We start from the raw sequence: 24,179 nt of genomic DNA, 5'->3' as shown, positions 1-24,179 counted from the left end.
TCTGAGGTGATTCTAGGACTGCCAAATGAATATTCCTATACATAAAATAAGTAAGAAAAATTTAACAGTTTTATATGATCTGAGTATACTCAGCATGCTGGCAGTATATTGGAACATAATAAGTTTTTTCACCATTAACATTAACCTTCATGTAGGAACTTACTCATAGTCTTATTCATTTTGCTATCCACATTATTATTCCATGGAGCAAAACAACTTACAGTGGCCGAATGTTAAGTCTTCATATTGTTATTAAATGTTCATAAAATGAGAATACCTACTTATTAATGCTCTCATTTCTAATAGATAAAAAAGCTCTCAAATTTTAAGCATCACTTTATAGTTTAATACATTGCCCCCCAAAAAAATTTCTCTTTCAAGTGTTTCAACATGGTTTTGAATATATTTGGAGTAAATGAATTTATACCAAGTGAAGTCACTATTGTCTTGCGAATCACAGATGTTGGGATATTTTAATACAATAGTGGATCAAAATTACATTTATCTAGTTGATTATTATAAAGACTCCCTCCTAGTTTTCTAAAAATGAAAACAGGTCTGGACTCTATCTGTCTCTACTAAGTATTACTGCCATCCAAAAGGACATTTGGATGTCTTCCTGCAACAATATCAAGTGAGGGATTTTTGTTTGTTTGTTTTTTGGCAGAGAGAGTAGGTAACTGGAGCCATGGTTAAACATTGCTTTTCCTCTCTAGGGTGATGCTCACTACTGGAGTATACAAAAGCCAGTTAACCCTCCCTCCCTCACTTCCCGCTATGCCAAATGGAATTAAACATTTAGAAAACCTGCCAATGATTGAGGGTCGTAGGCCTGAGTTTAGGAGGAGTAGGTTGACATAGAAATGGCACAGAGATTAGAGTAATCCTTGAATCTCATTATTTGGATTATGATTGGTGAACAGCTCTGAACCTTGTTTAAGAGAACCTGGGATTTTTGGTGGTTGACACGATATTGGGTTAGGAATTGAGGTAACGCATTATAACGCAATGCAGCAGGTTAATGTGGGTCTCACCTCTGCTGATGGAAAACGTATACTGTCACCTGGCAACAAAGCAAATGAGCATTTTGACTTGTGTGTTTTTTTATATTTGGGTTTCACTATTGTGTTTTCCCCCCTGTCTTAGGATTTTTGGGGGACTTATTTTAGATATCAAAAGAAAAGCTCCATACTTCTGGAGTGACTTCAGAGATGCTTTCAGCCTGCAGTGCTTAGCATCTTTTCTGTTTCTCTACTGCGCGTGTATGTCTCCTGTCATCACCTTTGGAGGACTGCTGGGAGAAGCAACTGAAGGGCGCATAGTATGTATTATGCTTTTCTCTGAACTTTGAAACATAATCCATTTTTAAGATTCCCAGTTAGATTAAGTGAGCACTTAATTTTGGATTCTTTGATGAGGAGAGATTTGAGATATGATCTGGCAGATAAACTTTGTATGAATTTCCTGGATGGCTATTGCTAGTGAGACTTGCAATCTGGGAGTGGAATGTCTCAGAATGACCAGTTCTGAGTCTTACAAAAGGTTCTTATCTGATGCCTTACCTTCGGCCCCCCAGTCCTAAGCTAGGCTTAGGTTCAGTTCTTATCTCACAAGAGATCAATTTCCTATATACCTGGGCCATGTTTCTATCCAGACACTAATCCTGAATACATCTAAACCTTTTGTAAGGTAACAGAACATGAGATAGGAAAGTGAAGAGAACACCCCCCCCCCACCTTTGTTACTGTGCATTTTCTTCTTGCTGTCGGCCCCTTTAGTCAGCCTCCCACCCCATGTCTTGCCCAGGGTTGTTAGGCTTTTCATAGTGAAGGAGAAAGCACATATCCATGTATTTTAAATGTCTTCTCCCTAGCTACAATGGCTGCCTGTACAGCTTAGGTAACTGAACCATTTATATCTCTACACAGAGTGCAATTGAATCTCTCTTTGGAGCATCCATGACCGGGATAGCCTATTCTCTCTTTGGTGGACAGCCTCTTACCATATTAGGCAGTACAGGACCAGTTTTGGTGTTTGAAAAGATTTTGTTTAAATTTTGCAAGTAAGTGTTATGTACTCTTTGGCCCTTAGTCCCTTACTTTTTTCTTAACTATATTTATACTCCTCCCAACATCCCTTTTGGAGATCTGTTGGTAGAGACAGAATTGCCTAATTTGATTCAGTTTGTCCTTTTTGCTTTGTCATGGGAATAGAGGAAAAGTAAAAGATTTGTGTATATTGTTATGTAATATTTTTTAAAAGTAAAACTCAGTTTTAAGCACTGAGAAATCTCTTTTAATTTTGTCCCTTTAGACCAGCGGTCCCCAACAATTTTGGCACCAAGAACTGGTTTCATGGAAGACAATTTTTCCACAAGAGGTTGGGGGAATGCTTTTGAAAGGAAACTTTTCTACCTCAGATCATCAGGCATTAGATTCTCCTAAGGAGCACACAACCTAGGTCCCTCACATGCACAGGTCACAATAGGGTTTGTGCTTCTGTGAGAATCTAATGTCACCACTGATCTGACAGGAGGCAGAGCTCAGGCGGTAATTAATGCTCACTCGCCTGCCACTCACCTCCTGCTATGCAACCCAGTTCCTAACAGGCCACGGACCAGGTGCTGGGGACCCCTGCTTTAGACAAAGTCTTGATTTTAGATACTCATGGGATGTGAAGCTTATTTACTTTCACTTCCTGAGTGAGGTTTATTTTCATTTGCTTAAAATGGAGCAAACTGTTAAATGACCTTTTCACTGTTCTTTCATTTTCCTCCTCCCAGAGAGTACGGGCTGTCATACCTATCTTTAAGAGCTAGCATTGGACTTTGGACTGCAACTCTGTGTATCATACTTGTGGCCACTGATGCTAGTTCCCTTGTCTGCTACATCACTCGGTTTACTGAAGAAGCTTTTGCTTCCCTGATTTGCATCATTTTCATTTATGAGGCCCTGGAGAAGTTGTTTGAACTCAGTGAAGCATATCCAATCAACATGCATAATGATCTGGAACTGCTGACACAATACTCGTAAGTACCATTTCCCCTCCTGGCCTTGGGGCTTTTCTTTTTACAAATATTGCTATTGTTACAAGAAATATGAAGAAGTTACTCAGCAGAGAATGTGCCTTAAATTTATTCATGACCTAAATCCTGACTTTCAGGGTTGAACAGGATTTTAAAAGTATTTAATCAGCCACTCATCTGATACTTGCATTCTTATTATACCATCTCTGCCAAGAGTATCTTTCTAAAGTTCTATTTGTCTAGTGTTCTCTAGAATAGGTAGATAAGGAACCAAGTCCATCATAATTACATGAATTTTACTTTAGGAAAATATATGTTATTTTGGTGTTATTTCAGGGTCTTTTAAATTTATAATAATCCAAAGAAATGTAGTAATGAAAATATAAGATTTCAAATTTAGAGCAGTAAGGTAAAATAAACTTACTGTGTCTAAATCTTACTAGCTTTATGTTTGAAAGTGTGATGAAAACATAAATCACTGAATGAAAATTTAATTTTGGTTTTGGCACTTGTGACATTTGTGATGGAAATATTCAGGTATTACTTGTTGAAGGTGATGTTAAGGTCTAAGATTAAAGATGTGATTGGATCTATTGCTCCTTCTAGTTTTGATATGTCAGCAGTCTGGAATGTCTCTAAGGCTTTGTCTGCAGACATATGTGGCCTTTAAATGACCCCATTACTTAATGTTAAAACTTTTTGTTGTGTTTGTATACAGTTTTTTATACTGCAGATATCTGAAGCAATATGTTCTTAGGAGACAGTTACAATCTCTGCATCACCTACCAGCAACCACCAATGCTTTCCCTACAAACCACTTAGATATGGCCTTGAACCTTTTTAATATTTTTTAATCCTTATTTACCATTAGAAGTTTAAATTGTTGAAATCAGACCAAAATAGCACAATGTTATAATTTTGTTAAGAATGATGTAATGATATAATGTTAAAAATAATGTGTTAATACTTTTATTTTATATTTAGAGATAACTTTAAACAGTGAACACCTATTTTTGGATAAGAAAAAATCAAAATGGAAATACAAAATAACTTTCCCAATAAAAGAAAATAGTGAGAATGTTGTAAACAGGGCTAAGAAGGGACTGAGCATAGGTGTCAGGGACACTCAGAAAACAGGAAGATGGGAAAAGCAATTTGATCAGAACTGGGGATTAACATTGGTACATGCCTGTTCATTTATCCTTACTTGAAAGAGAATCTCACTGAATTTAGATATGCTTGCTCAAATAAATAAATAAAAACAAGAAATAGGCATCAGAAAAGGAGAAAACTATGGATAATGTCAGATCGCAGAAGGCAAGGAACAAGAAATGTGTCAGGAAGTCTTTAGAGAGGACAGTGGCATGGACATCAAACAGAACATGGAAAAGCACTTGAAAAGAGATACTTGATAGCTTTAAAAATGGTATTGGTTTGGAGAGGAGGCAGAATGGGAAGATAGTTTGCAAAAAAACTAACAAAGAGGTAGTAAAGAAATGGAGAGAGCTACACAGGCCACTTTGTGTCAAAAGAAAGTGGGAAACAGAATGCCTTTTGAAGAGGGCAATGAAATCATAAGAGTGACAACTTGTGATAGCAAAGATCTATGCATGTTTGAAAAATGGGAAAATAGAAACTGAGGAAAGGGAGACAGCAATGATGAAGAGAGAGTAGATAAACATGGGACTGCAACCTCCCAGAAGTCAAAAAATGATGGGATCAAGGGGTTAAGTAAGGCAAAGGCTCAGAGGATAATTTGAAAGCTAAAGTAGCTTTATGTGGCGATGGTCCCTGCCTGTCATGGTGATCAAGAGGAGTGACAGAGGTCCTGACTTTCTCCACATTTCCATCTCTGCTTTAAAAAATGCAATCCCCACAAGTTTAAGTTTCACTTGGATCAGTGTGGGCATCTAAAACCTAATTCTTTCAAGGGTAAACATGAATGTGTGCTGATGACTATGTTCCATTGCTCAAGTGCCCTTCTCAACCCAAATTAGGGAAGTAGAAGGGATGGAACAACTGATTCATCCTGATGGGCATGAGGTTTTAGTGCCACCTGGCATCTGAAATCGGTGTGTGTGACAGAAACAGTGGCAGTCTCCATGGGAAACAGAGTCTGACTAGATATCCTCGCTGCACTGGTTCTTCATTCCAGTTGTTAAGCCCTTACTGCCTGGCTTCCAGTACTACTTACACTGTGTACATGAATCTATCAAATATTCCCATCACTTATTCCTTGGAGAAGCAAAATCAATCTTTTTATGTTGTGCCTAGAATGTATATATTTATTAGTGTACTTTTAATTATGTGCATTAAAGAAAATAATGTTATTGCTGATAACTGCTATTTTAATGTATTTTATAATCTCACACTTTTGTACAAAACATTTACTTTGCCCATGAAGTCCAGATGACACTTTTAGTGGCTTTCTTGTTACTGTGACCTTTTCACATTAAATCAGTGTCATTTATAATAATGACCACCTAATGTTTTCTACTTTAGATGTTGCTGGCCTCATATTTATCATGAGATGTTATGCAGGTTCATTAGAAAAATTCCTAGAAAATGTTATAGCTAGAACATAATATATCTGAGATTGCAATCATCACAAACTGAATATGCCTATAATGCACATATTCATTTGGGTACAAAATATTTGAAAAAAGTCATCATGTTTAGGATTTATATTCCAGTTATTTTTCATACTTAGCCTCTTATAATCATATTTCCTTAAATTCATGGTTTGTCAACCAAATGACAAAATGTCTTTGACTTTTTAAAGACATATCTAGCTTCTCTGCCATCCTAACCTTATAATATAGTAATATGCAGACCTTATATTTGAAAACATAAGCTTTTCTTTCATTGTGCCAAGATCAAGTGTCAAGATAATCTATTTAGTTTTGAGTATATATACATTACACAAGACAATCCAGCTGAATATGCCAAGTTAGCAATAAGTAACAAGTTTATGGGAATAATCTTTTCTTGGTGGCTTTGATTTTAAGAAATGGCAAAAATAGAATGAAATGTTTCGCTTACATAAGATGAAATGTTTCTTTAAAGACTGAGAATAATAAAGTTTTCAAAGCCAGCTAGCTAAAGAAAAATTGAGAATGCATTTATCAATGTTTTGTAATTGATTGGATCAAAGCAGTATGTAGGATCTGATTATCTCTGTAGTTTCTGATACATATATAGACTAGAGTGAAACAAAATATAATGATTACCAAGCTGTTGAATGAGTGTTCTCACTAACAGGTTATGAGAAATCCTTTTGTTTTTGTTTTTATCTCTTTTTGGTTTCTCCAACACCCAGTCCTTTACATAACTCAGGATAGTGATCAGTTTTGAATAAATGTTATTTACTGGCTGACATACTCACAGAATATCTTCTCTCTGATCTCCTCAACAAGATCTGAACCTCTTTTCAAGTTGAAAACATGTAACAATGAGAATTTCATTCTCACTGTCCCTGCTTGGTACGTATTGTGTGAACATGTTTTTTCATATTTTTACATTTCTGAAAATGCTTCTCACAACTGATAGGCACATTTCACATAAAGTTTGCCCCCTGAAAAGCTGGATTGTTTGACATCTTAGATTCAAATAAATATAATAGTAGGCACTCAATAAATTATTATTCAGTAAATAAACTTTTAGCAACTCACCTCATTCTTGATTCTTGATCCAAATACCTGCTATGCTTGTTTTCTGTTCCTGCTTTTAAAGTAAATTAATAAAAAATCTCCTTTAGAGTAGCAGTAGTATCCAATGTAATAGTTCATTATTTACCTGTTTCTTTTTCACTATCCCTAATTAATTATGAGCCTTTTGGGACAGAATTCATATTTCTTTATCTTTCTACCTACAGAGAGCTAAGGGATTGTGAGATGGTAGTAAAGCTTTATTAAGTGTCTTTCAACTATGTTACTCTTCATAACTACTTTCAGATCTTAAATGGAATTATCTTTCACATTTTATTGTCAAATAGCTATAAAAAGGCAGCTATTTCCATGAGAACTCAATATCAGAGGGCAAGTGCCAAGCAGGTAACAAACAGTGCTTTCTTGGTTTCTTCCTTTAAAGAAGTTTAAATAATTATGTGGCCATTTTTTAGTGAGATGTGATGAGTGTTCTCAAGGAGTTCACAATCTTTGAAGTACTGACCCCATTTTTCTTTGCTTCCTGAATTGATGTAGATTCAGGGATATATTCTGAAATATTTTAAGTGGAATGTAGTAATGTTTTAACTTACATTAAAATATCTCAGCACAGACACTGTGGTAATATGTGTATGTTAGGTGAAGTTACAACCATGGGCAGCTAGTATTCTGATCGGGAGTCCAAACTCTAGGAGTGGTCAGCTAGCATTAAACAGAGAGACTACACTCCAGAAAAGGCTACTACAAACCTATGACTGTTAGCCACATCTCAGTCAACACTGACTCTGATGAACGTCAGAAATGGATTTTCATTGGCAATATCACTGATTTGTTAATCAGCATACTGAAATGCAATGTACCCAGGTTATGAGGGTTGGTGTGACATCTCTAGTTTTGCCAGAAGAGGATATAATAATCTAGCGAGTAAATCACATAGTCGTAACTCCTAGAGATATTCTCAAGGCTTAATTCATAACTGATCCTATGTCTAGCTATTTTTGGTGGCTGATATCACTAAAACAATACCAGAATCCTGCTTATAGAATATTGCCACATCATCCTTGAGTAAATCTTTCATGCAAGATGAAGTCAAAGTATCAAAAACAAGAGAGCTGGAATTTCAGTGGGCTAATGAAACAGATTATAGGAAGTGCTTTGCCCATATTTCCCAATAAATGTTTGTTTACTATATATGTCTGTGTATGTAACTGAAAAAGTAGTACACCTCATCTTCGCCTGTCTGAGACACATTGGAGTGTAATTTACCTGTAGTCTGTGACATCATTCAGCTTCTTAATGTTACTTCCTAGTGCTGGAATTTTAAAATTTCTTTAAAGCACTGTTTCTTGACTACTAATACACATAACATAATTGAAAAGCAGAAGTTTAAAGAGGCAACAGAGTTGTTTTTAAAGCAAGTATTCACAATAAAAAGTTCTTCCAAAAATTTCACCGGCTTTTTATCACCTTAATAACCATTCTAGATGAAAAATATAATAAATAATAAAGCCACTTGACAGAATAGACAGAAATACAATAGCTATAAAAAGTTGTGAACTTTTGCTCTTATAACTATGTTGCAATTTCAGTTTCTAAAACATCAGTTAAAACTAGTTCATACTTCACCAAAGTTTTAATTCCAGAGAAAGTAGCACTTTTTCTATTCAAAGTCCCTCTGAATTTTTCTCTTTACATTTACTAAAATCATGTGGAGCAGACAAGATCTGTTTTATTTAACAAGTTGTGACTTATGACCTGCCAGTAATCAAATGAATTACAGTGAAGAGTAGGATCCTTTCTTGTGTTCAATGTAATGCTTTTTCTAAGTAGATGGTGTGATCTTTTTCTTTCTTTTTTTTTTGGTTGTACTTTAGATTCTGGGGTATATGTGCAGATCATGCAAGATTGTTGCATAGGTACATTCATGGCAAAGTGGTTTGCTGCTTCCATCCCCCCATCACCTATACCTGATATTTCTTCCCACGTTATCCCTCCCCACCCTTCCTCTCACTACCCCTCTCCTAGCCCCCCTCAACAGACCCCAGTGTGTGATACTCCTCTCTCTGTCCACGGGTTCTCATTGTTCAACACCCACCTATGAGTGAGAACATGTGGTGTTTGATTTTCTATTCTTCTGTCAGTTTACTGAAAATGATGGTTTCCAGGTTCATCCATGTCCCTACAAAGGACGCAAACTCATCATTTTTTATGGCTGCATAGTATTCCATGATGTATAGGTGCCACATTTTCTTTGTCCAGTCTATCATTGATGCGCATTTGTGTTGGTTCCAGGCCTTTGCTATTGTAAACAATGCCTCGATGAACATGCGTGTGCATGTGTCTTTATAATAGAATGATTTATAGTCCTTTGGGTATATACCCAGTAATGGGATTGCTGGCTCAAATGGAATTTCTATTTCTAAATCGTTGAGGAATCACCACACTGTCTTCCACAATGGTTAAACTACTTTACACTCCCACCAACAGTGTAAAAGTGTTCCTATTTCTCCACATCCTCTCTAGCATCTGTTGTCTCCAGATTTTTTAATGTTCGCCATTCTAACTGGCATGAGATGGTATCTCAATGTGGTTTTGATTTGCATTTCTTTAATGACCAGTGATGATGAGCAGTTTTTCATATGTTTGTTGGCCTCATATATGTCTTCTTTTGAGAAGTGCCTGTTCATATCCTTCGCCCACTTTTGGATGGGTTTGTTTGTTCTTTTCTTGTAAGTCTGTTTTAGTTCTTTGTAGATTCTGGATATTAGCCTTTGTCTGATGGGTAGATTGCAAAAATTTTTTCCCATTCTGTTGGTTGCTGGCTCACTCTAATGATTGTTTCTTTTGCTGTACAGAAGCTCTTAAGTTTAATTATATCCCATTTGTCTATTTTGGCTTTTGTTGCCATTGCTTTTGGTGTTTCAGTCATGAAGTCCTTGCCTATGCCTATGTCCTGAATGGTTTTGCTTGAGTTTTCTTCTAGGGTTTTTATGGTGTTAGATCTTATGTTTAAGTTCTTAATCCATCTGGAGTTAATTTTAGTGCAAGGTGTCAGGAAGGGGTCCAGTTTCTGCTTTCTGCACACTGCTAGCCAATTTTCCCAACACCATTTATTAAACAGGGGATCTTTTCCTCATTGCTTGTTTTTGTCAGGTTTGTCAACGATTAGATGGTTGTAGATGTGTGGTGTTGCTCTGGAGGCCTTTGTTCTGTTTCACTGGTCTATTTCTCTGTTTGGGTACCAGTACCATGCTGTTTTGATTACTTTTGCCTTGTAGTATAGCTTGAAGTCTGGCAGTGTGACGCCACCAGCTTTGTTCTTTTTGCTTAGGATTGTCTTGGCTATGCGGGCTTTTTTTTGGTTCCATATGAAGTTTAAAGTAGTTTTTTCCAGTTCTGTGAAGAGGGTCAAAGGTAGTTTGTTAAATCTATAAATTACTTTGGGCAGTATGGCCATTTTCACATTGATTCTTCCTAACCATGAGCATGGAATGTTTTCCCATCTGTTTGTGTCTTCTCTTGTTTCCTTGAGCAGTGAGTGGTAAGTAGTTCTCCTTGAAGAGGTTCTTTTCTTCCACTCAACATGTCCTCACCTGTTGTCATATTGTTATGGGTTCTTTTTGAGATTAATGTAATGCTAGCCTTGATACTATGTATATGATTTTATAATTTTACTCAGGATATCTGCCACTTCTATTGGGTAATTTTGAGTAAATTATTCTTTTTTCATGTAAAATGTTGATACATTATTCATTTGTCTCTGCTAGATGATGTGTCATTGCTACATACTTTATAGCATTAGTCATGTTAAATGAATGCTTAGAGACATTGCTAGGAAGTGGAGGAAACATTTCCCTTCAACTATAAAAATTAATATGTTAATTGTTCTGAACACTATTGTTACTAGATATTTATAGACCTAGCCAAATTCGGTCAACTCAGCATATTTTTCTACTTATCTATGCAATCTTGATAATACAAGGTGTTCAACTTATGCATTTTACATTTATTATTTAACATACCACAAAATATCAAGTGAAGAAGTATAAGTACAACTTTGAAAAAGAAAAGTTTAATTTATGAAGACATTCTGTGGTCATAGCTCTCAGTTGTAGGCAAGACAGTTTTTATATAATAACCCCCCAAATCATTATTAATTCTCTCTCTACAAGACTGTTTAAATATTATGAGAAGGGTCACAAAATGTGTTCTGTAAAGAAATACTCATTGCCAGGCTCAAAGAAGTTTGTGTCCAGGCCAGTCCTTCTGCTTCAACTCCCCCTACTATAATATATCACTTCTCTTTTCATTATAATATATCACTATAATATATAATTTCTCTCTTCATTACAAATGTGGCTGGTGGCTTCATGGTCTATAAAACTTGTTCTAAAGATGATCGGTGGGAGGCTAATTTTATCTCTTCCCCAAATTTTGCATTTTAATATCTAAATGAATGAAGTACCCATGGTAGCTTTATTTTTTCAATAATAGAGGCAGGTTTGGGGGAGCTAGCAGGAATATTTCTCCTCATTCTGAAATGATACAACTCAATGTTATAGGCTGAATTTCTGTGTTGAGGCCCTAACCCGCAGTGCCTCAGAATGTCACTGTAATTGGAGACAGGACTTTTAAAGAAATGTTTAAGGTTAAATGAAGTCATATTGATAGTAACAGGAGGCAGAGAAATTCTAGGCATTCAGGGGTGAGTCCCTGGCAAAACCCCACCTTTGAGTCAAAAAGCCTGAAACCTGTGGCCCAACGTGAGAACTTCCATCTCTGTGTGTCTGTGCTCTCCTGACTGGTTCTTTCTGAATAATATCTTTTTTACTAACCAAATGTTGCCTTTTCCAAAACTATCTACAGTTTACCCCACACCTTATCCTGTGCCTGTAAAGACCCCAGACTCAGCCAGTAGAGAGGAGAAGCAGCTAGACATTAGGGAGAGACAACTTGACTTCAGAAATGGTGGCTGGACATTGGAAAGGGGCAACTTGACTTCAGAGGAGAGAGGCAGAGAGGCAGCTTGACTTCAAGGGAGAGCAACCTGCCCTTTCTGTCCCCTTTCCATCTCTCTGTCTGCTAAGAGCTGCTTTTCTTGCTCAAAAGTTTTTCGCATTCACCATCCTTCTATTTGTCCCTGTGACCTCATTCCTTTTGTGCACCAGACAAGAATTCATGACACTGCAAGTGCAGCTACCCAAAGAGGCCATCACACTGGCCCATTACCCTCACTTATGGAAAGCAGCCTCCCAATGCAATGAAGCAAAGGACTCACTAGCTGATAACACACTGCTGTCTGCAGACAGTGGAGATAAGAGAGCATTGTAGCATGCCCTCTGATGCCTTGGGGTCACAGACACTCCACCCGGACAGAGTTTGCTCTTGCAGGCACTAAAGCAACCAGCCAGTTCCTGAACTTGCTTGCTCTGATTTCCACACTCATTCAATCATGCACTCCCTCTTGCAAGGGTTGAGCAGAGTGGGCTAAGTAAATGGGGCACCCCTGTCACAAGTCATGTGAAGGGCTCAAGAAAATATCCTTCTTCATTATGGGAGAGATGGATTCTAATCTAATCTTTTTGGTGTCCTTATAAGAAGAGAAAATTTGGACACACAAAGAGACACTAGGAATGTATATTTAATTATAGTTGTGCTATCATATAAAAGTGCTATCATATAAAAGATGCTGAGAAAGTAGGAAATATTTCCGAACTTATAGAAAAAACCATGTGAGGACACAGCAAGGGGGTGGTCATCTGCTAAGTAACGAGGTCTCAGAGAAGACCAACCCGTTAGCACCTTGATCTTGGACTTAGGGTTTCCAGAACTGTGAAAAAATAAATTTCAGTTTTTAAGCCAGCCAGTCTGTGGTATTTTTTTATGGCAGGCGTAGCAAACTAATACATTAAATAAATGCTTATATTTTAGTCCTATTTATGTTTGGAGTTATGAGCAAACTCTTGCAACTCTTTCCCCCTCAGTAAATGACAATCCCATCCTTTCAGCTGTTCAGACTAAGAAATCACGGATTTATTCTTGTCTATTTCCTTTCTCACACATCCAGATTTCATAGCTAATTCTCTTTGTAGAATACAAACACTTTTCCTCACCCTCTCTACCTGTATAATCTCTTGTCTAGATTATTGCAATTGCCTTCTAGCTGATGTCTTTCATTTTATGCATATTCTTCTACAGACTATTCTCTATGAAGCAGAAAGAATTATTCATTCAAAACCCAAGTCAGGTCATGTCACTCTGCTTCTCGAAGCCCACTGATGGCTTCCTGTGACCTTTAAGGTGTTGCTTCATCTGTTCCTGGGTACCTCTGTGCTCTCTCTCCTCCTGCTGCTTTGTCCTTTTGCTCCAGCCACACCAACATGATCTCCTGGCCCTTCCATAAACACATTTGGTGTGTTTGTACCTCTAGCCCTTCATACTGGCTTTTTAAGTTTTTTTGGCCTGGAATGCCTTTCCTAGATACCTATGTGGCTTCTTTCACTTCCTTCAAAATCACCTACTTGATAATTTTCTATGAAATGTTCAACTCCCTTCTCTCTCTCTCTAGCCTACTGTATATAATTTACTTATCTTTTTAAAGTAAAAATTATTGAAGGATCATTTATATGCAATAAAATTTACCCCTTTTAAGTATACCCTTAAATGAGTTTTGGCAAATAAATACCACCATAATCAATGTATAGTACATTTCCCAAAAATGTTTCCTTGTGCCCCTTTGCAGTCAATCTTTCATCCCCACCTCCTGGCAACCACTGATATAACTTACATCTCTAAAGTTTTGCCTTTCCTAGAATTTTACATAAACAGAACCATAGAGTATGCCTGCCTTCTTTCAATTACCATAATGCTTTTGAGATGCACTGATTTTGTTGCATATATCAATTTATTCCTTTGTATTGCCAGGTAGTATTCTACTACATGGATACCACGCAATTAATTTATCCAATCACAAGGGGATGGACATCTGGGTTACTTCTAGTTTGGGGCTATCTTGCTTCACATGCAGGTCTTTATTTGGATTATTTAAATTTTCTCTTGGGTAAACACCTAGAAACAAGATAGCTAGGTTATATAAAAAGTATATGTTTAACTTTATAAGAAACTGCCTTGAACCCCTGAGCTGGAGGCTGCAGTGAGCTGTGATTGCATGCACCACTGCACTCCAGCCTGGGCAAAAGAGGGAGACACTGTCAGAAGGAAAAAAAAAAGAAAGAGGAAGAAAGGAAGGAAGGAAGGGGAAAGAATAAAAGAAAGAAAAAGAGAAAAAAAGGAAGAGAGAAAGAGAGGAAAAGAGAGAGGAAAAGGAAAGAAAAGAAAAAGAAACTGCCAATGTGGTTGTAGCATTTTGGATTCTTATCATCAGTATATGAAATCATATTCCAATTTTTCTACATCCTTACTATCACATAGTGTTGTGCTGGTATGTAGTGGTGTTTTTACTTATCAGTCTAATTTATTATCTCTCTCCCCTCTAGAGTGAAGGGATCATTAGGGCAGGGGATTTAGCCTGTTTTCAGAGTGTCCAGATTGATTCCTGGCACAAAGTATGTGTTCAATAAATATTTGTTAAACAAATGAATGGATTTTGAATATCACCTCTACTCAGAGCTAAAAAAAAAAAGAACTGAGACTCAGAAGGCTTTATTGCTTGCCCCAAGTGAAAGAGCTAAGATAAACTCCAAGGCATCTAACAGTTTGTCGAACACTTTCAACACTGCACTGCATTGTAGGTCACTGGTTTGTACAAAGTCATTTTATGATTAATACTTAGATTATAGGAGAGTTTCCATACATTATTATTTTACTTAGGTCTCTTAAATATCTTCAAGAAGTTTGTTGTTGTTGTTTGTTTGTTTTGTTTTGTTTGAGATGAAGTTTCTCTTTGTCGCCCAGGCTGGAGTGCAGTGGCGCAATCTCAGCTCACTGCAACCCCTGCCTCCTGGGCTCAAGTGATTCTTCTGTCTTAGCCTCTTGAGCATCTGGGATTACAGGCATTCACCACCATACCCAGCTAGATTTTGTATTTTTAGTAGATAAGGGGTTTTGCTATGTTGACCAGGCTGGTCTCAAACTCCTGACCTCAAGTGATCTGCCTGCCTTGGCCTCCCAAAGTTCTGAAATTACAGGTGTGAGCCACCACATCTGACCTAGAAGTTTTAAATTTCAAACAAGAAATAAAAATATAGGAATATAAGGATTTAAAACATATTTAAAATAATATATGCATAAGATTACATAGTCTCTTAGAGCTTATTAGAACATAATTGTGCTTATTTTGATTATAAAAATTCACCATTTATAGGTATGTGACAAGGAGGGCAAAATATCTTGGCTGGAGATGAGTTTTCTGCATCACATTGAAGCCCCACTTCACTTTGTTTCTTTAAGAAACTTGGTAATGATGGCAGCTGTGGCCCATCTGGAGTGGCTGCTGCAAAGATGCTAGCTGCAGCAGGGGAGGTGTGGCCGGGGCAGTGTGCTCTGTGGAGCTGATGAGCCAAGAGAAGGTGGGAACCATGCCCCCTCCTTCTGAGTTGGTGGAGCAGGAGCCCTGAACTGCCTGGTGCAACTGCAGCTGCCCAGCTATTGCTACAGACCTGGGCATCCCTGCGCTCTCAGGGCCCAGGAAACCCCCTTCCCCCATAGGTTCAGAAGCACCTGCTCCTTCTGTCTGGCCTCTCCTCCCTCTGGGTGCCTCCTCTGATTTTGGTGCAAAGTTGTGCCCAAGCCTGAGTGCTGTTGCAACCTGGCCAGGTGTGCGCACACTTGGGGTGGTACTCACATACCAGCCCCCTGTCACCTCAGCCCCCTCTGGACCAACAAGCATGGGAGGGAAGCTGAGGTGTGGCTGAGGGTGGCTCGATGCAGGTCTGCAGGTGCCCCTTGCACAAACAGCCTGGGCACCATGAATGGCAGCAAGAGGTAGACAGGATCCTAGGCAGAAAGGGGTCCCCAGTGAAACCTCACCTTTAAGCCAGGGACAGCCTGAAGCCTGGGGGCTGGACTGCCAGTTCTGCAGACTGGAGTGAGAACTATGGTGCTTTTTCCGCCCACCCATGGCTGCCCATGGACCAATCAGCAAACACTTCTTCCCCTCTGAAGCCCTTAAAAACCCGACTCAGCCAGACTTAGGCAGATGATGGGACCACCTGCCTGTAGAAAGGAGCTACCCTGACTGGTCTCCTCTTAGCTGAGGGCTGTGCAGATGTCGGAATGACCTGCCTGCGAATAGGAGCTACCCACCCCAGGTCTCCTGTCTGCTGAAGCTGCATGCTTGACGGGATGACCTGTCTGTGGATAGGAGCTACCCACTTTGGGTCTCCGGAGAGCTGTACTCTTGCTCAATAAAGCACCTCTTCACTTTGCGCACCCTCTAGTTGTCTGCTTATCCCATTTTTCCTGGGTGCAGGACAAGAACTTGGGACCCATCTAGTGGCAGGACTGAAAGAGCTGTAACACAAACAGGGCTGAAACACACCCCCAGCTCACCATGCTACAGGTGAGGAGGAAAGAAGACAGGAGGAGGGAAGAGCTGCAGCCCTCCAGGAAGCCCAGACTTAGGAGCTCCCTGAGCCATGGCTGTGACACCCTCTTTGAGGCTCTACAGTTCCTGGTGTTTCCAAGCTTCCAGGTATCAACATGTTTCCCCAGAGCCCACAGTGGAAGCCACTTGCAGCATGCCTGGTCCAGCCACAACCAAGCACAGAGCTGACTCCTATGCCAGCATCTGGAACCACCTGCCCCACCACAGCAGTCAGTGTCCCTGGCTGTGTACAGTGGCTAGGCCATATGCTTGCACACTCATGCACCCCTCACCTCCACCCCCTTGGCAGGCATGGAATTCAGGCTGGTGGCATGAGCTGAGCACAACCTGCCAGACCTAGTGGGCAGAATGAGCCAGAGGGCCCAAGCAAAACTCAGGCAAAGGCACCACTGGCCACAGAGGTTTCCGGCTGGAAGAGTGACACCCCAGGGACCTCATGACAGTAATAACTTAGCTTAAAAGGCTGGGATAGGGATCTGTAACATTAACCCAATTAGTGGCCTTGGGTAAGCCCCTAAGAGCAATCTCTAGAGACAATGTCTTAAGAAAAAAAAAAAGTAGGAAGAATATGGAAAGTGCATAGGGAATAAAGAGTCTGAAAGTATTGCATTAATACCAAACTTATAGTACTTAGAGGACAAAACAAAGGGTTGTGAAAGAGTTCATCTTGTTGGTGAAGGAAGCCTTGTACTTCTTATTCACTGCGTATTTTGAATTGTTCAATTTGCATTGTATTCATGAATTATTTTGTAATTTCTTTCTAAATATGAGTTTTGTGTTGGGAAATTCAAGTCCTGTGACAAGCCATAGGATGAGCTAATTTGGGCCAGAGGTGCTCTTCAGATTAGTTTTCATGTAACAAAATTTATTTTCAAATTCAGGAAAAGAGCAACCTACAAAACTCAGGAGTAGAATAGGGCAAAATGTTCAAAGTATAATAAGTAGATTTACTGTTCTGTTCATACATGTGCTTGCTCATTCACCCACTTAACTCACTCCTTCAACATCCATTGATCTTCCTTGTGGATGTCAGTGCTGATGGTAAAAAATGAATACAATATGGCCCCTACTCTCAAAGACATTAGTGATGATCAGACAGTGTCTGGAGATGCCCTTTGGACATTATGGCCACTCACATAGTATTTGTTGAATTAATAAATGAGGAGGGAGGCTAGAGAATACATGGTTAAATAATTGCAATGTGATATAATAAGCACTATACAAGATGTCTGTATAATGGCCTAAGAGAGGAAGTAACTAACTGCCCTGGGGGGCTCAGAAGCATTCAGAAAAAGGAAACCTGCCACATGAGTTTACTGTATGTGGCATACCTATGTCTTTTTCTCTCTCTCTTCATTGTACCTGTGAATTCCCATGTGCAGATCATCACTAGGGTTGAGAGTAGTTATGCAGAGTAGAATGGAACTCTGGGGACCAATTGGCAGAGAGCCTTAAAACTTCTAAGTTTATGTTACAAAGGCCATTGGGGATGGTAACAAGGCTCTGGGAAGAATTGTGTGACAATAGGTTAGACGGGGATCCCAGGGAGCAATTGCCTAGGCATGGAGTGTTTAAGTCCTGACTACTGGCAGAGACAATGGTAATGGGAGGAAAGCAAAAAAAAACAAAAAATGGGAAAAATGAAAAACAAACATTATGAAGGATTTATTCACTTGTTCAACAAATAATTATGGAACGGTCTCTAATTTCTAGGAGCTATTCTGAAAACTTTGCCTACATGGCTTCATTTGAACCTCACAAGAACCTTGTGGGGCAAGTATTATCCCAACTTTACAATCAATCTGAGGCTCCAACAAGTTAAAAAAATTTCTCAATATTACATATACAATAAATGATAAGTGGGGGGTAAACCCAGGACCATTTGGTCTTAAAGCTCACAAGCTTTCTGACATATTAAATTAAAAATAATAGCAAAGGATTGCAATGATTATAACTCCTTAAAGGTAGGGACTGTGATATATGTCTGTGTATTTCCAGTAGGACTTAGCACAGTACTCTGTGTAACGTAATTTTAAATTGTTAAATCAGTCAATTATCAAACAAGGCTGCCTGCTATGTGCCAGGCACTTGGATTAAAAAAAAATGACCGCATAGGATTCCTGCCTTCATGGAACTTATAGTCTATTGAAAGTGTCAGACATTAAATATTACATAAAATTACACTATACAAATGACATAAGTGCTATCATGTAAAAGTATAGGATGCCAAGAGTGTGGGAAATATTTCCAAACTTATATATTTAGAGGCTAAGGAGAGGATATGTCTATTTGAATGAAGATGAACTTCAGATGAGAAAAAGTTTAAGAATATAAGAGAGTATTTATATTTTTAGTGTTAGCTAATGGTGGTGGTATTTCGCAAAGCTATGATGCATATTTTTGAAAAGTTACTTTCCTCAAAATATAGTATGGTTATATATTTAAGTGATATCTTAAAGAGAAAAGTATAAGTGCCAAGCAAATCTCTTCAAAGAGTAAGCTCAAAATATAGAAATAGATGTATTCATAAAAGGATTGTCCCTATATTATTTAAATAGTCATCTTAATAGGAACAATTCAATTAAATGATTAATAATATGAGAATAAACTGTGTTGTGGCCCTTAAAAATAATAGTTCTGAAGGATAATGTGGCACCATGGAAAATGCTTGCATTATAGTGCTATGTAAAAAAAGATAAAAATATTGTATACTTATAAAAATATGTCAAAAATATACAGAAGAACTACTGAAAGAAGTATACAAAAAATTTATAGCAGCTATGGTAGAAAGACTATGAGAGATACCTTTTTGTTTTTGAATATTCTGTAGTGTGGTTTTATTATCTTTGCAATTAAAAATACTTTTTGAAGTAGAAAAAGAATAATCATTAAAAAACACATTTGACTTCTATGGATAGATCCTGATTCTCTGATTATATGTTTTGTATTAATACCTGACTTGGTACACAGCACTCTGGGAGCTAAGTCAATAAAGAGACCTAAAAAAAAAAATGAATCACAAACCATAGCTGTTTAGTGCACACAGGAAGGTACTATTAATAACTTAAAGCCAAAGGAGAGCCTCTGCAACCCAGGGACTAAAATTAGTAATAATGTTGGAGGGAGTTCTACCAAATTATGTTTTCCAGAAGACAGCCGCAGGCTCGTCTTGTGTAAGGAAGACAGATCACCTCCATTAGCCTTGAAATAACAGCAAAGACTTCTGTATGAGGGCATTTAATTATAATGTTTATGTAATCACTCTGTAGCCATTTGTATAAACAAGATCACTTAGAGCATTTGCTTTTCTGTGGACAGTAAAGGGTAGTAGAGGATGTATTTTATAAAAAGTATATTTTAAGCCAAATAATTCAGCACCACAAGTCAAAATTATTGGTGTTTTATACTGGTGTCTTAAACATGTAAAGAAGTGCAGATACAGTCCTTTTTCTGCTTTATGATTGTTGGACTTTTCAGTCTATGAGCTTGTGATAGTAACAGTAATAAATAACCAAAATGAGATACCTAACAATTAATCTGTCTACTTATGTCAGGGCCCATTCCAGGTGCTTTTATGTATATTAATTCATTTAATTTTATAATAACCCCATGAGGTTATTGTGCTATACAAGATGTCTGTATAATGGCCCATGAGGTTATTATCATTATCTTCACTTTATATATGAGGAAACGAAAACATAGAGTATTTAAATGACTTGTCCAAGGTTGCTCAGCTAAATGCTTGGATTTGAAAGAACAGAGGAAATCTGACTGTAGACCTCACGCTATGCTATGCATCTAAAGAATTTTTTTGCATTATTAATACTCCATCTTATTGCCAGAGTCGCTAGAAATTATTTTTTATGAGATTAACAAAAAGGCTTTTTCCAAACTCATATTCTATCTCCTCACAGTGCTATTTCCATTTTTCTTTTCTCTTTCTTTTTTTTTTCTTTTTCATTTCTCTTCTTTAACTTTTTGTAGTTTTAGATTGGAATAATTTGAAGTAAGTTCATCAATATAAAGATAGGAAAATGGGATTTTTCTTACATTTTTCTTGATTGATTAATTTAGAATATCTGCTTTTGATGTTTAAGTACATAAGAAGTAAGTAGTCAGAAGTCTTCTTTGAGCCACCAAGAGTTGGTACAAAGATATCAAATGTCCTTACACAATTAGGCAGCCTCTAAGAACTGTCTGCTGAGATTTTAGATGTCAGAGGTTCAGACTCAAGAAAGAACAATAATTTGCTTGGCTATCCATGATATCTGTGATATTATTCATATATAAAATACAAATAAACCTTTAGCTTATTTATTTTTAAATTTAAATTTATTTATTTATTACATATATAAGTAAAGTTTTTTATATTAAAAACATATTTTCCACTTTGGAATTGATTTATAGGTGAGTAATGTCATAACCCAGAGATAGCCCTGACAGAGAGGCATGTAGGTAACTAACATCCACTTGTAGACCCAACTCTTCAAAAAATGTTTCTCCTATGACATTTGTAAATCAAATATCTAACTTAGCATTTTCAAAAACTCACTGTTAAAATGTAAATAAACTACCAGGAATGGAGTAACACATGCCATTGTACTCACTAACAGAGTACAACCACTTTGGAAAGCAGAGACCATGGTCTTGAGGCAGTGGTAAAGCAAAATGATTGAGGAAGCCATATCATCAGGTTTCAACAGGGTTATAGGAAACTGGGCAGTGGGGCTGAGGGAAATGGGATGGTGTAGTTTTCATGATAAGAGGGCAGAGCTACAGGGTGTTTTGGAAGAATATCTTAGAGGAGAGAGGTCCTGAAAGGGGAAGCTTGCAGAACCACATGAAGTATAGATTACTTCATTTGTTCTGGAGTCATCTCCCTCTTCTGGCTATCTTGATAGAAATGGCACCAAATTACATATTGAGGCAACATGTAATAGCAAAAAGAGTAGGAGTTGGGCTGGGCATAGTGGCTCCTGCCTGTACTCCCAGCATTTTGGGAGGCCAAGGTAGGCGTATCACAAGGTCAGGAGATCGAGACCATCCTGGCTAACATGGTGAAACCCCATCTCTACTAAAAATACAAAAAGTTAGCTGGGCATGATGGCACACACCTGTAATCCCAGCTATTTGGGAGATTGAGGCAGGAGAATTGCTTGAACCCCAGAGGGGGAGGTTGCCAATCACACCACTGCATTCCAGCCTGGGACAAGGTGAGACTCTGTCTCAAAAAAAAAAAAAAGATTAGGAGTTTCAGGTTGGGACAGACCTGGGTTCAAGTCTAATCCTATCAGTGTAGCCTTGGATAAGTTATCAAGCATTTAGTTCCTCCCATCTGTAAAATGTAGCAATTAAACTGTTAAACTCGAAAACCTAAATGTGCCACGTTTCATGCATATAGTAACTGTATGCATACCATATCTATATGCATAGATATACAATAGCTATAGAAAATATATATATATGATTTCTATACATATACATTTGTACATGGAAGTATTCATATATCTACTATAGTGCTATCTTTCCCCTCATTATGTTGCTTATGCAAGAAACTTGCCATATTTTCTCTATTTTATATTTTAGTTACTTAAGTATGTATTTATTTTTAACAGATTTTCAAAATATGCAAGTAACTTTCCACTAAACTATAGTACTAGGCCTTTTATTTCTGAGATAAACTAACTGACCATCTTGGGGAATTCTAATTGTTAGCTACCTAAAAAAGTAGGATGTTTACCACTTAATAAACAGATTCAGACAGTATTTTAATAACTTACTACAACGAGAAAGAGACTCTTGCTCCTAGTGAATGATATTGCACATTTTGTTTTGTTTTGTTGATAGCACTGCTGTGCAAAAGTCATCTGTGATATAATTATTTGAATTCATGACAATGCTGGGTTAGGATCTGAGGCAGATCCACTGTGCTTCTTTATGTTCAGATGTTTTAAATCAGAATTATAGGACTATATCTATGTGCCTAGGCAAATATCTAAAATAGTTATTCCATGCTCTGCTAACAGTTTAAACACGTGTTATAATTCTAACAGACTTTAGACAGCATATGGCAGTTTCAACAAGTCACACATATTTCACGTGCACCTAAGCTAGGGAACCCTGACCAATGAGTTGAACATCATCTATCAGGATGGTCCTGAGAGATGACAGATCTTCAGCCAGCTAGCTCTCCAGGCCATTTCTGCTTCCTCAATTCTACATGCATAGTTGGAATTCCCAGTAGGGAGGCAAAGTCAGGTAGCATTTTTGGTCCTCCCCTTATTGTGCTCAGTTCAGTTTATTCCTGGAAGCATCTCCAAGGATCTTAAATTTATAAGAAAATGGAAAATATCTCTTCCTCACAAGGTTGGAGGCCCTCAACCTGAGCCTTAAGAGATTTATTTTTACATTTGTTTTCAAATTCTCACAATTTATACAGAAAAAAACAAAAGCAGAGTACTCATCCTGGTTTTTCATTTATTTCTTACAATAGTCTTATATAGCAAGAATATTTATAAGAAGAAAGCAGTTAAACATATTTGTTATCTAAGTATAATTTGGGACACTATATAAATCTTTCAGTTTGTGGGTTAATTCTGTACCCTGTCATCTCCTAAGCTATCTGGTCTTTCTTGGAATAATAAATATATATACCTCTTGGAACCAAGATCTATAGTTTCACAATATTCATAGCCATCTGGTTCTGCTACAGGGTAAATTTAGACTGGAAATAAGACAATATTAAGTAAGAGAACCTTCCTTTTTTTAACCTACCTCCCAAAGGCTCCATTTGTAAAGAATACAGACCAGAAATCACATGCCCTTACTGGATTCTTTCCATGGGAAAATCGTGTTCTGAGCTTTAGTTTCTTTATTTTTTAAACAGAACAAAAATCTCTCTCCTATCATTCATAAGAGTGATTTGCAGATTTAATGAAATTATATCAAAGTAGTTTGTAACTCATAAAACACAAAGTCATATGATTGTTACTTTGTATTGAACATCAGTGAAACTCTAGGAATAGTACTGGGAGCTTTATATACCATTACATATAGAATGGTATCTCTCTTAATCTTAATAAACCCTGCCCAGTTGTTACACTTAATGAATAAATTATACTAATTTATAGTATAATTATATTAATTAGTTATATAATGAATTCATAGAATCTCAGGAGTTAGGTGATTTGCTAAGATCAATAGCTAGAAAGGGGCAGAATCAGCATTCAACTCAATATTACCTCCAAATTGAAGTAACCCAAGTATTACTGAATATTACTAATTATAGAAGTAATACTTTTCCTTTCTACTCAGAGCTAACACAATAGCATTATCTGATGTCATGAAATGGTAGGTGGAATTAAAAATGGTGTAATTAAAAAAGATTAAGAAAGGAGGGAAATCACTGAATAACCTGCCCTTCCAGCAAAGTTGACAAAGAAAATTCTCTGATAAGATCTAATCTTCATCTAATTCTGCCACATATTTTTGTTTTGTTTTGTTTTGTTTTTTAAGCTGAATCTCACTCTATCGCCCAGGCTAGAGTGCAGTGGCACAATCTTGGCTTACTGCAACCTCTGCTTCCTAGGGTCAAGTGATTCTCCTGCCTCAGCCTCCTGAGTAGCTGGGATTACAGGCATGCGCCACCACGCCTGGCTAATTTTTGTATTTTTAGTAGAGATGGGGTTTCACCATATTGCCTAGGCTGGTCTACACACATGTTTAATCAAAACCCCTGTGTGCTCAGTATCCTGAGATGAATGGTTGCTGATTGGCTCTTGCTATAGCCATTGGCTTTAGCCACTGTCCTGGCCTGGACATCACCCTGTGCATGTCAAAGATGGGATTCTGGCCTAGCTTCTTTCAGAGACTTTCTACCACAGAATGGCCAAAGGTGATGTTGGGAAAAAAATACCTATACATT

General features: G+C 37.6%; 1 protein-coding gene across 14 annotated transcripts in view; it reads left to right on the top strand.

Moving 5' to 3' along the window:
• SLC4A10 (solute carrier family 4 member 10) overlaps positions 1–24,179 on the top strand; it is a 359,094-nt gene that overhangs the window by 282,150 nt on the left and 52,765 nt on the right. For all 14 annotated transcript variants that reach the window (XM_012440527.2, XM_064382673.1, XM_064382670.1 and 11 more), the window contains 3 exons: positions 1,147–1,321; positions 1,929–2,062; positions 2,783–3,028. In XM_012440527.2, the coding sequence (XP_012295950.1) occupies positions 1,147–1,321; positions 1,929–2,062; positions 2,783–3,028 (555 nt within the window). The remainder of the gene's footprint in view (positions 1–1,146; positions 1,322–1,928; positions 2,063–2,782; positions 3,029–24,179) is intronic.

The sequence above is a fragment of the Aotus nancymaae genome, unplaced genomic scaffold (genome assembly GCF_030222135.1).
Source record: "Aotus nancymaae isolate 86718 unplaced genomic scaffold, 86718_ANA_hifiasm-v0.15.2.pri h1tg000029l, whole genome shotgun sequence".
Classification (NCBI taxonomy): Eukaryota; Metazoa; Chordata; class Mammalia; order Primates; family Aotidae; genus Aotus; species Aotus nancymaae.
The sequence above is the reverse complement of the archived record's forward strand: the minus strand, read 5'-3'. Positions and strand labels throughout refer to the sequence as shown.